At 46.6% G+C, this 12,566-nt stretch overlaps 1 protein-coding gene across 1 annotated transcript; it reads right to left on the bottom strand.

Moving 5' to 3' along the window:
• Positions 1-1,647: 1,647 nt before the first annotated feature.
• LOC123079090 (reticulon-like protein B1) lies at positions 1,648-3,585 on the bottom strand. The gene is made up of 5 exons (XM_044501766.1): positions 3,267-3,585; positions 2,652-2,832; positions 2,359-2,500; positions 2,196-2,265; positions 1,648-2,101 (listed from the first exon to the last, which is right to left on the bottom strand). The coding sequence occupies exons 1-5, from the start codon at positions 3,463-3,465 to the stop codon at positions 1,947-1,949; spliced, it is 747 nt and encodes a 248-aa protein (XP_044357701.1). The 5' UTR covers positions 3,466-3,585; the 3' UTR covers positions 1,648-1,946.
• Between the last annotated feature and the right edge of the window lie 8,981 nt (positions 3,586-12,566).

Genomic DNA, 12,566 nt, shown 5'->3' on the forward strand with positions numbered 1-12,566 from the left:
GAACATGATTCTAGCATGAACACAGATCATAGGACACACTAGCAGTAGCACAAGAAAATTATCCTAGCACACATACTGTACAAAACAAGAACAAATCAGTCTAATTGGATTCTATTGGGATCGCATCCAATCGGATCTGCTAGAATTCTATCCAATCCTGTCGAATCCACTAACTACTAGCACATGCCTAAGAAATAAACCCCTAATCTACATCTATGAGCAAGCATTGAGGGGGTTTGACTCACCGGAGCACGCGCAGCCGCGGGGAACCGAGGCCGGGGTGAAAACCCCGGCGGGAAGGAGAGAGGTGGCGGTGCAGAGGAGGAGCCGGCCCTGGCGACGGGCTGCGGCATCGGCCCCGTGCTCAAAGCCATGCCGGAGGTCGAGAAGGACGGCCCGCCGACAGGAGAAAACCCTTGGACGGGGGTCAAGAAAACTCCCGTGGCCAATGGGGTCCCAAGAAGGGGCGGCTCCGTGGACGGCACCGGCGCCGAGCCCAGGACCACGAGGTCCGGAATCGGCGGCTGAGCAGGAGCGTCCGACACCGCATTGGCCGGCGCTGGTGGTGTCCGGCAGCAGATGGGGGACGACGCTCGCAGCGCCGACGGCAGGTCGCGACCCGAGTTCTGGAGCCCGGCCAGCCAGCGCTTCTGGATGCTGGCGATGCGCTGATCGACGGGGGACTGAGAGCGGCGCGGCGATGGGCGAGGCGGAGCCATCGGAGGAGAGGAGATGAAGGGACGGTGAGGGAGAAAGGGAGCGGTGGGAACAGTGCGACCAGGCGGTGACAGAAGAGTGGGGGGCGAGTTATGAGACGTCCCCTCAGTCTCCGGCGCTGCCCGAGGCGTGCAACTGCCCCGCACGCGTGGCCACGCCCAGCATGGCTCGCGAGAAACTGCCGATTCGACAGTTTTCGCCAGACCAGGCTGCGGGCTGCTTTAATGTCTGTGCGGGCCAGAAACCGCATGCAGCCCAGGCAACCAAACGGGCCGCGCGAACGCGGGCCTGGTTGGGCTACATGCGGGCAACCAAGCAGGCCCTAAAAGTTCTCTCCCGCCAACCATTTCTTACTTTTCATGTCCCTGCAAGAATTGCCCCAAATCCCGTAGGTACAGAGGAAACAGCTGGAATATGCATGTTCCCCCCAAAAAAAAATACAGGATGGGATCTATTCGAAAATCGTCCCATAAACCGGCAGTTACTAGGCTCTTACAATGTTACAATGCTAGGGAGGTCGCATCAACCCTCTGTTTGCAACCCTTACATAAATACTTGGTGAAAATATATCAAATTATCATATTTCTTATAACCGGATGAAGTTCTATCAATACCTGTAAATGGTCTCTCAAAATAAATACTCGTAAAGAAAATACTGCTATAAGATCGTGTATAAATCACTAACATCTAAACGGTCTTGCCCCTCTGTTTGCAACCCTTACATAAATACTTTGGTGAAAATATATCAAATTATCATATTTCTTATAACCGAATGAAGATCTATCAATATCTATAAATGGTCTCTCAAAATAAATACTCCCTCTGTAAAGAAAATACTGCTATAAGATAGTTTATAAATCACTAATATCTAAATGGTCTTATATTTCTTTATAGAGGGAGTACCTATTAAATGGAAGGAAGGAAGAAAACTGGATAAATCACTACGCAGTATATCACAAAGTTCACTAGGCACTAGAACAGGTAATGCCATAACATTTCTGGCTCCCGGATAGAGTAACCATGCTGAAAGTTGGAAAATAAACAAAAAAATGAAGATCAACAATCTTCAGCCGGAAACTCCACAAAAAGATCAGCACACCACATCTATATGTACTATCAAAGTAGTATTAACTAAAGACAGACGCAATGACACAGAACCATCCTTCAAAATGAGGCGACAAGTTGAGGGTAACACAGATGGCAATACGCGGCAGGGTAACTCTTGTGATCTAGTGCTTCTTGTTCTTCGGGATCTTCGACAGGACCTTCTCTTCAAAGATGGCATAATACTTCTTCAATTCGATCATGGCCTTCTCACCAAAAGCATCAACCTTGTCATCGTACTTCTCATACAGAACTGGCACAGTGTACAGCACCACAAAGACTGCAGTCGAAAAGAAAAAGGTGTCCATTAATAACTTCCATCGATATTTAGTGAGCGGTGATGAAAATAGGCTTGCAGCACAGGTGACCATTACCTATATATGACAATGTCAAAAAGTTGCAGCAGCTCCCAAGAACAGAAAGAAGCCAGAGCCCTCCAGTCACCTGGGAATACAAAGAACAGTCGCATGTTCATGAGCAGGATCAAGAAAGCACCAACCATTAATCATTTCCAAATTGAAGAGATAACCAACATACAATGAGGAATTTCTTCAGATCACGACCATGACCAATCTCTCTCAAGGTAAAGAAGCCCCGGTTGATCTCATGCCGCAGTGATAGTGCAATGTTTACAGTCATGTCCTCTGGAATTTTCACCTCAGGGATGTTTGGGGGAGACCTAAAGTATCATAAACACCAAGGATTATGGAAAGTTCTAAACAATTAGCAAATTCAAATGGCTAGTAAAGGACGGTGTCTGCAGGCACCACAATCAACAGCAGCAGGTCAAGCATAAGTTCAATCAATTTAATTTGGGAGGAGAAGCTCACTTGTGGATGAAAATGCAGACATTGGAGTAGAGGAAGAGTGTTGCCAGGGAGAGGATGAGGCAGTGGCCCACCAAAGTGAGCAGATGGTACTCCATGACCTCGAACAGCAGCCAGATGGCCGTAGCGCCAGCAAGCACCCCTCCGGAGACCTTCTTGTTCCTCCATAGAACAAGATCAGCAGCTGCAAACAAAATAAAATAAAATTGTAAAGCACTCAGATCAGGCCAAAACACCCGAATAAACATTAGGCCATTAAGCAATCCAGATCTGTTCCACTGCCCCAGATCGTCTGGAGCATATTAGGGGTTTAATGTGACGACAAACTATGCCGTCGTTTAACCGTCGCCATTCCTCAAATTCAACACACAGACCCTCAGTTCACTGCTTAAGAATGAACTCTAAACCCTCCGAACAAGCTTTAGAACATAAATCACATAGCCGAGGGTCCTATCGCTTCTCGTATCTTATCCTAAAGCTAGTTCGGACTCCGTACCAAGCAATAAAGCAACAACAGTTCCCACTAAACAAGCGAGTCGAAACGCGATCAGATCGCAACGGATCTAACACCAAAGCATAATCAATTCCGAATCTGGAGCACAGAGCTCGGGGGCTTACGCTTGCCGCCGCCGAGGACGGCGTGGACGGGCTTCTCGCGGCCGAAGAGGCGGTAGATCTTGGCCTTCACGCCCGCCGCCGGCCCCTTCTTGTCGTCGTCCGAGTCCGAGGAGGACGACGAGGAGTCCCCGCCGTGGAACTTGTCGGAGATCTTGTCCATCATGGACTCCGCCACCGGCTCCTCCTTGTGCTCCGCCATGCTCCCTCGCCCACGCTCTCCTCCTCTCCTCCCACGCTAAGAAACCCCCGAGCTTTTCTTCTGGTTGGTTTTCCTTTTCTTCTTTCTTTCCCCCTTGGCTGCGCGGTCACACAAAGATCTCCGGGTGCGCGTAGCCAGGCGGCGACCCTTTATACGGCGCGCGATGCGATCGTGACCGTCCGTCTGGACGCCGCACGGACGGAGAGGATGCAAGCCAAAGCGGTTTGGAACTGGTAGGCTCCATCCACGCCGTAGGTGACGCGCCCCTCGACTTGGGTCCAGCTATACCCTCTCGCTTAATGGCCAATTAAGACCGCGGGAGGGGGTCTGGGCCCCGGTGACAGCGGGACGAAGGGTGCTTGTGCGGGTGGACGGAGGAGGGGTTGTCCTCGGGGGTTAAGTTTGAAGACGCGGACGGGGAGGCGTCGTCATCGCGGGCACGTCCTTGCCAGCCCCACGAGGGAGGACAGCCGGAGGAGATCGCGAGGGTGCGTTGAGCGGAACTGTGACACGTGGTGCGGGGCTGACATCCGTCGGCGCGAAGGCAGTCTTGTCGTCTCGGGCAGAAGCTTCTGGAGCAACGACGCGGCCAAGGAAGTCGAATGGGACGACTTTGAGAGCACATAACTTCCTGGCTAAGGTTTTTTCGTCAAAAAAAACGCTGATTCAAGGATTATTGGTTTTTGACAGCCCATACGGTCAGGTACCTGAAACAATTTTCAGTGTCAATCGTTTTTCGGAGCCATCGAATCATCAACCAACAGCCATGATCACGCCGCCGCATGATCTTCTGCTTTCTCCCGCGCGCACGACCCCCTCTCCCCCGACCTAGCCCTAACAGCTTGCTTCCCCCCCTCCCCCCGTGGTGGGCCGACGCCGCCACGCACCGCCTCGTTAGCCGCCCTTCCCTTGACCTCCCACACCACCGTTTTGTCCACCACCTCTAGCCATCCCTTTAAGCCCCCTCCCTAATTTGCAGCAACTCTGATGACGAACCCGCACCATTAAGTTTTAAACTCGCTCCCGTACGCTATAGCTTGCTTCCACTTGTTCACGGCTTGGACTCATCGGGGTCAACGCTTGTCGCTGTCGCTCGGACTCGCGCAAAGCAAAATTGACTGCCACGTCAGAAAATTTCATGTACTCGATGTTTAGCAAATGCATTTTTAAGCCTTGGGATATCCATTCACTAAAAGAAGAGTTGCCCGATTAACTAATAGAGAACCGGACACCATCACAGTACGCCCTAAGACAAGGCACTCGGTTGACCTGACTATCCACATGATCGGCACGCACACTACCACAAGGAGGAATGTCGTCGAGGATATCTGTAAAGCGTCATTGTCATCATTGCCCCCGGATAAGAGATTCCGACTTCACTGCGGACAACCACCCAAGAACTCTCTGATCGAGCGAACCACATAAATCTTACTGGACTGTGCCAAACAATCAAACCAACATGCCGAGGGCCAGGCAGCTCTGACTTGATGACAAGTTGCGCAGGAGAAAAGGAGCACACCCAACACCAACGGGGGCCTAGTTGCTCATCACGCGACCTCATTGCCGCTGTGTCGCCCGACATCTTGCAACTCCCATTTCACCCTTAGGAACATGTCAAATAACCAGCGGCGAAGGCAAAGCCGCACCCTACTCATCTTGCTACGGCCATCGTCGCCACACAAGGCGCCTACGGACCACGATGTCATGCACATCAAGCGCCAAGGAAGCGCAGAAGGGATTAAGATCTCCAAGACGATGTCACAAAGAGACGAAACAACGCAGAAACGATGTCGTCGTCTGATCCTGCAGCAGAATCTTTGCCCAAGAGCTCGCCTGCCCCAAGGAGTATAACGACGCCCATGAGCACCGCCGTCATCGGTGGCTTTCGCTGATAGCAACACAACCACCATTCCCACGCCCTCGGCCAATGCCGACAAGCGCCACCACCGGCCCGTACACACCTCGAACAGAGGCAATGCCACCAACCTCATCATTAACAAGCCAATGAGCCAGATCCGACAGGCAAACCAGCCAAACCAGGCGCTCATCCGCCATAGCGTGGCGTGTCAAAGGAGCCAACATCTCAAGCGCAGGCGACCCGATGCATCTCCCGAGCATGAGGTGCCACCCCACCCCAATCCGTTAGACGGGGCTGACAGATCGAAGTCAGGGCAGCCCAGCACACCACCGGGCATGTCAGGGCCTAACCGTTGGAAGAGCGACGCGAGGAGAGGATCGAGTCACCGACATTAGGATGCCGACACACAATCGATGTAGATGCGGGGCTTCACACCACCTAGGACGCTCACACAAGATGAGGAGAACGCCCCGCCACCGCCGTCTGCCGCGTGGGCTTATCCCGCCGGCATCATCTGACGACGGCGAGGGGAGGAGGGGAGCAAGAGAGTTGAGGGCTTCGGCGGCTAGGGTCCGCCCGTGGAACAATGCGTATGCTGGGAAGAGTGGTTTTAGTAAACTACGATGTCTCTATGCTAAGATTAAGCTTCATTATTCGTGGATTGCTTTTTCTAGAAGTACAATCTTATTTCATTTCTCTGTTGAAGCGTCTAGACATTTGTTTGTGAAAATAACTAACTAAATTATGCAGGGAGGTGCGTTGGTTATACATGGAGTATTTTGGTTCTTGAAAATGCTATTTTGACCAACTCAATCAGTGTGTAGCTCAAAATTGATGCTTCTCGTTTTAAAGTAATTACTTGTAATTGTGGTTTGCGCTCCATTATCAATATACTAATGGAATTATTGGTCAAAATTTAATCAAAATACGCTTCATACCACATTCAAGTGTGCGTTTCCTTATAATCATGACAATATTGCCGATCAAACCTCACTACAACATGACAGTCATGTTTTCATTCATTTATATCTATAAACATCTAGACGAGAGAAATTTCAGCTTACGTTGGCCACTTTGCCATGACCCAGTGAGTTACAAATGAGGCCAAGAATAACACCTTCGTATAATCATAGGAACATACTCGAGTAGCTTCATTGATCAATAGTATGAGCAATATCCAAAAAAAAATTAGACATAAGGAGCGCAAGGGAGAGGGGCAGGGCACGCTTGCGCCAACATGTGTTGCGCATGAGAAAAACACATATTAACACTGGGAAATGCACACTAATGTAAAAAGTGTGCACTTTAGCCCGGTTAAAAAAAAGTGTACACTAACATGGAAGCACAACACACACGCTAACATCAAATATATACTAATGCAAAAAGTGGACTCACAAACATGAGAAGTACACTTGTGCGTCAAACGAAATCACCGAAACCTATTAACAGGAGTTTTAATTTCCGATATATCTACACAACACAATGATAAAAACTGTTGGCAATTTTAAACGGTCGGTTTATATATACACAAAATCAGCGCAGATCCTAAAATAAATATAGAAAATTACGAAAACACTGGTGCCAAGTCAGGTTTCTTCTTAACCAATTTTTTCTAGTTTTTTTATAACTACCATTTTAGTATTTTTAGCGTAACATTTTTTTAGAAATATAATTGGGTTTTTGTTCTGATTTACAGTATATTTTACATGTGAGCCCTAACTTTGAAGATGGGCTGCGCCATGCCTTAATGGGCCAGAGCTCGTTCATTGTGGTTTTTGGAGCTTGAGAAGTGTTGCTTTCGGGGAGCTCCTATACGACGCGCTTTTGTGTCCGACTGACGCGCACCGCAGAGGGATAGATTCTCGACTGGGCTGGTCTCTTATCGCGCCGGAAACTGTTCAAAACTAAAAATGGAGCGAGAGATCGAACCTGCACCTCATGCTAGTAAGCGCTCGTCCCTGGCATGATGACCTACACTGTCCAGTTACGAAACGCGGGTTATAAGAGCGATCAACAATGACCGGTTTACTGTAGAACTGGTCTTTTCCCTTGTTTTTTTCTTTTTTCTTTTTGTTATTTGTGTTTTTGCTTTTTCATTTATTTTTCCTTTTCAAATTTATTTATATTTTTTGAAAAAAAGTTAGGGCTTTTTTTTTGAAATTTCAGAAAATTGTCATTTTTTTCAACTTTTATTCATAAATCAAAACATATTCACATTTTAGAAAAATTCTACAGGAATTTTCGAAAACAAATGTTCTTGTATTTTAGATATTGTTTAGAATGTTAGAACGGAAATATTTTTCTAAAAATCAGGTTTCTAAAATCAACATTTTTTTTTAATTTTCGAACTTTTTTTTCCAAAGATGAAAAAAAATTGGAATTTTAAACATTGTTCAGAAAAATGAACAAAAATTTTTAAACCACAAAAAAATGAATTTCCCTGAACTTTTAATTTTGTGAACAAAAATTTGAGAACAGGGACATTTTTATAATTTTAAATAAATTTTGGAAGTGCGAACGTTACTGGAAACTCTCTGAATATTTTGGAGTTTCTGTACCAATTTTTAAAAAACAGAACATTTTTTCAAAATTGTGAACAAAAGTTTGACAGTGAACATTTTTTACATTTTTGAACAAATTTTTTAGACATGATTTTTTTTTAAAATTGTGATAAATTTGAAACTGCAAACATTTTGTGAATTTACGAACAAATTTTGAAAACGAGAACATATTTTGAAATTCTGAACATTTTTTTGTTCAAGTTTGAAAAGAAATGGACTTGAAAAAGAAAAAAGGAAAAGGGGAAACGAAAATTTTAAAAAGAAACAAAAAATAGAAAAGAAAAATAAAAAACAACAAAGAAGTAAAATATAAAAAACTGGTTCTGGAACTTTCTAGAAGGTTCCCAGAACCTGTATAAACCCAGCGGGAACCTTTAAGAAGGTTTCTAAAACCGGGAGCGACTGGCTGTTAAAATGGGCCGGCCCAGATCGGATAGCTAGCAATTCGCACGTCTTTAAAATAAGCGTTGACTGGAATTCCGTTCCCCTGTGCCTTGCGTCTACAGTTCTACGAAACAAGCGGCAAATATGGAATTCCTTGCTTTCGCAATTCGCACAAAGAAGAAATTGTTGCTGCACAGAAACACCTTCTGCGAGCAGAACATAAAAAAAGACACTACCACACAAAATTTGTACAGAAATTCCAAAACATGCGTGAGAAGCTTGATTCAAAACAGAAGCTTCTGACACATGTTTCTCTACATTCTACATTATTGATTTAAAAGTATCTTTAAAGGACGCCGATAAGTGTCACACGTGTGGGCGTTAGGGGGTCTGCTCACACATTTTGTGTGATGTATAAAAGGAACAGCCCACACACCTACGTGTGGGCAAAACAAGTAATGCCCACACACCTCTTTTTTTCCCTCCCGACCCCTCTGACATGCATGTGTGTGGGCGAAATAGATAACGTCCACACGCCCCGTACGTCAGGCCTCGTACCTCGTGGTCCCGCACGCCCCGTGTGACAGTCACCGCGCGTCCCGCAGTTGCCATGGTCCAGCCCCTTGTCCATGTTCGTTTAACTGCAGTTGCCATGTCGCTGAACTTTGGTTGCCATGTCGGACAACTACAGTTGCCATGGTTGCTAATTGCAGTTGCCATGTATGGTCTGGTCTACTGCAGTTGCCATGATTTCAAAACTTTAGGAGTTGCCACCCACTAACACTAGACAGTTGCCATGTAGCACTACAAAAAGGCATGGCAAAAAAACATGTTCGGGTAAAAGAGAGAGTTGCCATGTGCTCACAAGCACGCTAGGGCAGTTGCCATGTAAAAGTTAGAGTTGCCATCTGCTTACGTGCACGCTAGGGCAGTTGCCATGTACCATGCAAAAACATATGGCAACTCGGGTAAAAGAGAGTTGCCATCTGCTTACAAGCAAAGCTAGGGCAGTTGCCATGTACCCTGCAAAAACACATGGCAACTGCCAGCTTTGGGTGTGGGCGAGGAGACGGGCGTGTGGGCGAAGTGATAAACGCCCACACACCAGCCCCCTCTGCGTGCGTGAAAACTGGTGTGTGGACGAATTGCTAAACGCCCACACAACAGCCCCCCGTGTGGTGAAAAAGGACGTGTGGGCGACCGGATGAATGCCCACATAACAGCTTAGTCCTACGTGGCACACAAAAACTGCTAGAACGTGCCAAGATTCGTGCAGAATTGGTTGGACGAGAATCCATGCGTATGGGCGAGTTGTCAGACACCCACACGTGTGGGCGTTAGTGTTTTCGTCTTTAAAATACTGGAGCAAGTCATCAATTTACAGAAAAGGCAAGAACTAAAATTTAGCAATCTAGCTCCCGGACTTGAATCCTGCTTCCCCTAGCATCAGAGGGAAAAGAGCCTCTAAAGAGAAACCGATTCAAACTAAGCAGCAGAGAACAATTAAATTACACAAACTTAAGCGGAAGCTAAGGTGAGCTCTGAAACTACATGAACTTTACAAAGTAGAACAAGTAAGGGAGTGGAATAAAAGAAACCAGATTACTCACAGGTAAAAGCTACAAGGCTTCAAGTAGCCTCCGGAGGCTGCAAATCTGCACCGGAGAAGAGTGGAGAGTGGTCGCACAACCAGAGCAACCGAACATAGTGAGTCGGAAACTGATAACGATCCAGTAGTAAAGCAAAGAGTGGAAGCTGGGATCTGGGAATATGCTACTGGGATGTGCGGATGCTCAGCGGACAGTTCGGAGACAGTTTTGATGCTCTGAATATGCTTTCGTAGGAGTTTTAAGTTATAATAATACAATTGTAAATTAGCATCAAAGTCGTTGTAGTATAGTGGTAAGTATTCCCGCTGTCACGCGGGTGACCCGGATTCGATCCCCGGCAACGGCGTTTTTTACAATTTTTTTTTCCATTTCTGACGCTTCAAGACTTCGTTTACCCTTCTTTTCCCATTTCTGATGCTTCGGGACTTCGTTTACCCTTCTTTTCCCATTTCTGACGCTTCGGGACTTCGTTTACCCTTCCAACCACGGGATGGGCCGTAGGCCCATTTCTGACGCTTCGGGACTTTGTTTACCGCTATTTTTTTTAAATAATACATTTTAAATTAATTTTTAGAAATATTACATCAATTTTTTTTTTCAAAAATAATACATAGTCGGCCATCTGGTGGCCACTGGGCCAGGAGCAACATGAGCAATGCCCGTTGTCGTCTCCGGGCCTCCGTCTTAACGGAGCAATCTTGTTGAAACCCAAGAGCTTGAGGAAGCAACAATAGGGAAGTCGTCGGCGTACATAAGACACCGACAACCACGATTTGGACATATCGCCCTCCTAGAGAAGCTGACACCCAGGGGGAGAGGGTAGAAGATAATTCCAACTGCGACCATAGGGAGGAGGGGGACACACTCCTCAGTCCTCACAAGTTCCTTGACGGAGCCGCATCTAAGTATCCTTCATCGAATGAAAAAGAAAAAGGATTTGAAGAAGAAAATCACGTTGCGACATCTTCGAGAGGATGCCGCCAGTGACATAGAAGAAATGATGAAAAAAGAGGCCCATTATTTGGCCCTGACCGAAGATACACACACCCACTTTCGGCGACGAACATAACTTTTATCATATTTTAATTAAAAAAATATTTCTGTTATTGGGAGGGTTATTACTCACATCAAACGGAAAACAAATCATACTTTTTCACCTTATTAATTAAAATAAGGTGATAAGTTTTTATATTATGTGATAGTTAGTAAGGTGAAAAAGTATCATATGCCTACAATTTTTTATGTTAGGTGATAATTAGTAAGGTGAAAAAGTATCATCTCTCATGAATGATTTGTATCATATCAAATTATAATTTCTGCTAACATATGACTACAAGTTTTTTTTATCATCAAACATGAATACCAAGGACCGATGTCAGCTATTCGCCATGGAGGGAGTATTACCTGATAAAGTCATATGCATTTAATATATTAAAAGATATAATTTATTCTTGTTGAATTATGTAATTGTGACATGCTGACACTTGAAACACCTTTGTCTAACCGTTGTCACATTTTGAACCATGTTTTGTATCTATAGATCTACTTTCTTTCAGGGAGTATCTAGTTCTGTTTTGGGCAACAGAGGTACTTCCCTGCTCCTCTTTTATCTTCCTTCTCCTTTCGCCATCTCTTTTTATTGGTCGTAGGTGGCCTGCCTCTCCGCTGCTGGCCATGTGTTGCGTCCCAAGTCAATCATACTGAAGATTTCTCCCGGGCATAAGCGTCCTTTTTGACTTAGGGTTTGTACAATTGTGCTACCTTAAGAGTGCCACGAAAGATGTTTGTTGAGGTGGAGGAAAAAGAAAGCAGAAAAAAATACTAGTCATTTTTTTGAAAAGGAGGTTAAACCCCCGGCCTCTGCATCAATCGATGCATACAACCATCTTTATTAATTATTTCACGAAGGTCTAACAAAAACATACATCAAGCCACCCGAAGCTACCACTCACACCTACAAAGTTGATAATGCGGAGTGCTTTCACTCCCATATCTATAACCAATGTCGTCGCCGATTCATCCTTATAACGTATCGGAACCAACAACCGGTGCGGCTGACCTAAAGCTTACACCACATGCACATGTTTTAGAAGGCATCATCATCATCGAACCGCTGTCCCATCTTCAGAAGTGAGATCCGCACCATCCTTACCAGTTCGACCAACCGTCGACGCCACCACGGCGCCCAATGACACCACCGCCCTGCGCTCGTCCATCCCGATGCGGAGACTCTGGAAGATCTGTCGTGCGTAGCACCTGCCGACCAAGCATGAAAAAGCATAGCACCTGTCGCCCAATCATGACTTGACATCTCCACTGAAGCTCCGTTCAAGACGAAGCCGCCCTGCCCCTACCTTCTAGCGCTGCTCCCAAGAGAGAAACGACACCGTAGTGCCGCCATCGCCCGATCTAAAACATCAGATACTAGGGTTTCCCCCGGAGCAGCACGAGTGGGTCGACAATAGTTACTCAACGATGCCTTCATCAAGGTAACGGTGCAGAACGCCGCCATCGCCTATCGTCGGCTTGCCCGACTCGCAACCGGGGCTAGATGACGGATCTCGCGATCCGACCACCTCCAACGGAGGAGATGACCACCATTGCCGGCTGCACCGGCCATAACAGATCTGACCGGAGGTGCCGCCGAGCAGTCCACCAAGCCCTCGACGCCGCCGCCGATCTGAAGCT

This window comes from Triticum aestivum, chromosome 3D (assembly GCF_018294505.1).
Source record: "Triticum aestivum cultivar Chinese Spring chromosome 3D, IWGSC CS RefSeq v2.1, whole genome shotgun sequence".
Classification (NCBI taxonomy): Eukaryota; Viridiplantae; Streptophyta; class Magnoliopsida; order Poales; family Poaceae; genus Triticum; species Triticum aestivum.

Excerpts from the sequence above, each read along its gene's own strand:
- LOC123079090 (XM_044501766.1), bottom strand. The coding sequence starts at position 3,465 with ATGGCGGAGCACAAGGAGGAGCCGGTGGCGGAGTCCATGATGGACAAG. Across the intron at positions 2,833-3,266 it reads CGTCCTCGGCGGCGGCAAGC|CTGCTGATCTTGTTCTATGG; the intron begins GTAAGCCCCCGA and ends TTTTGTTTGCAG. Across the intron at positions 2,102-2,195 it reads TTTGACATTGTCATATATAG|TCTTTGTGGTGCTGTACACT; the intron begins GTAATGGTCACC and ends TTTCGACTGCAG.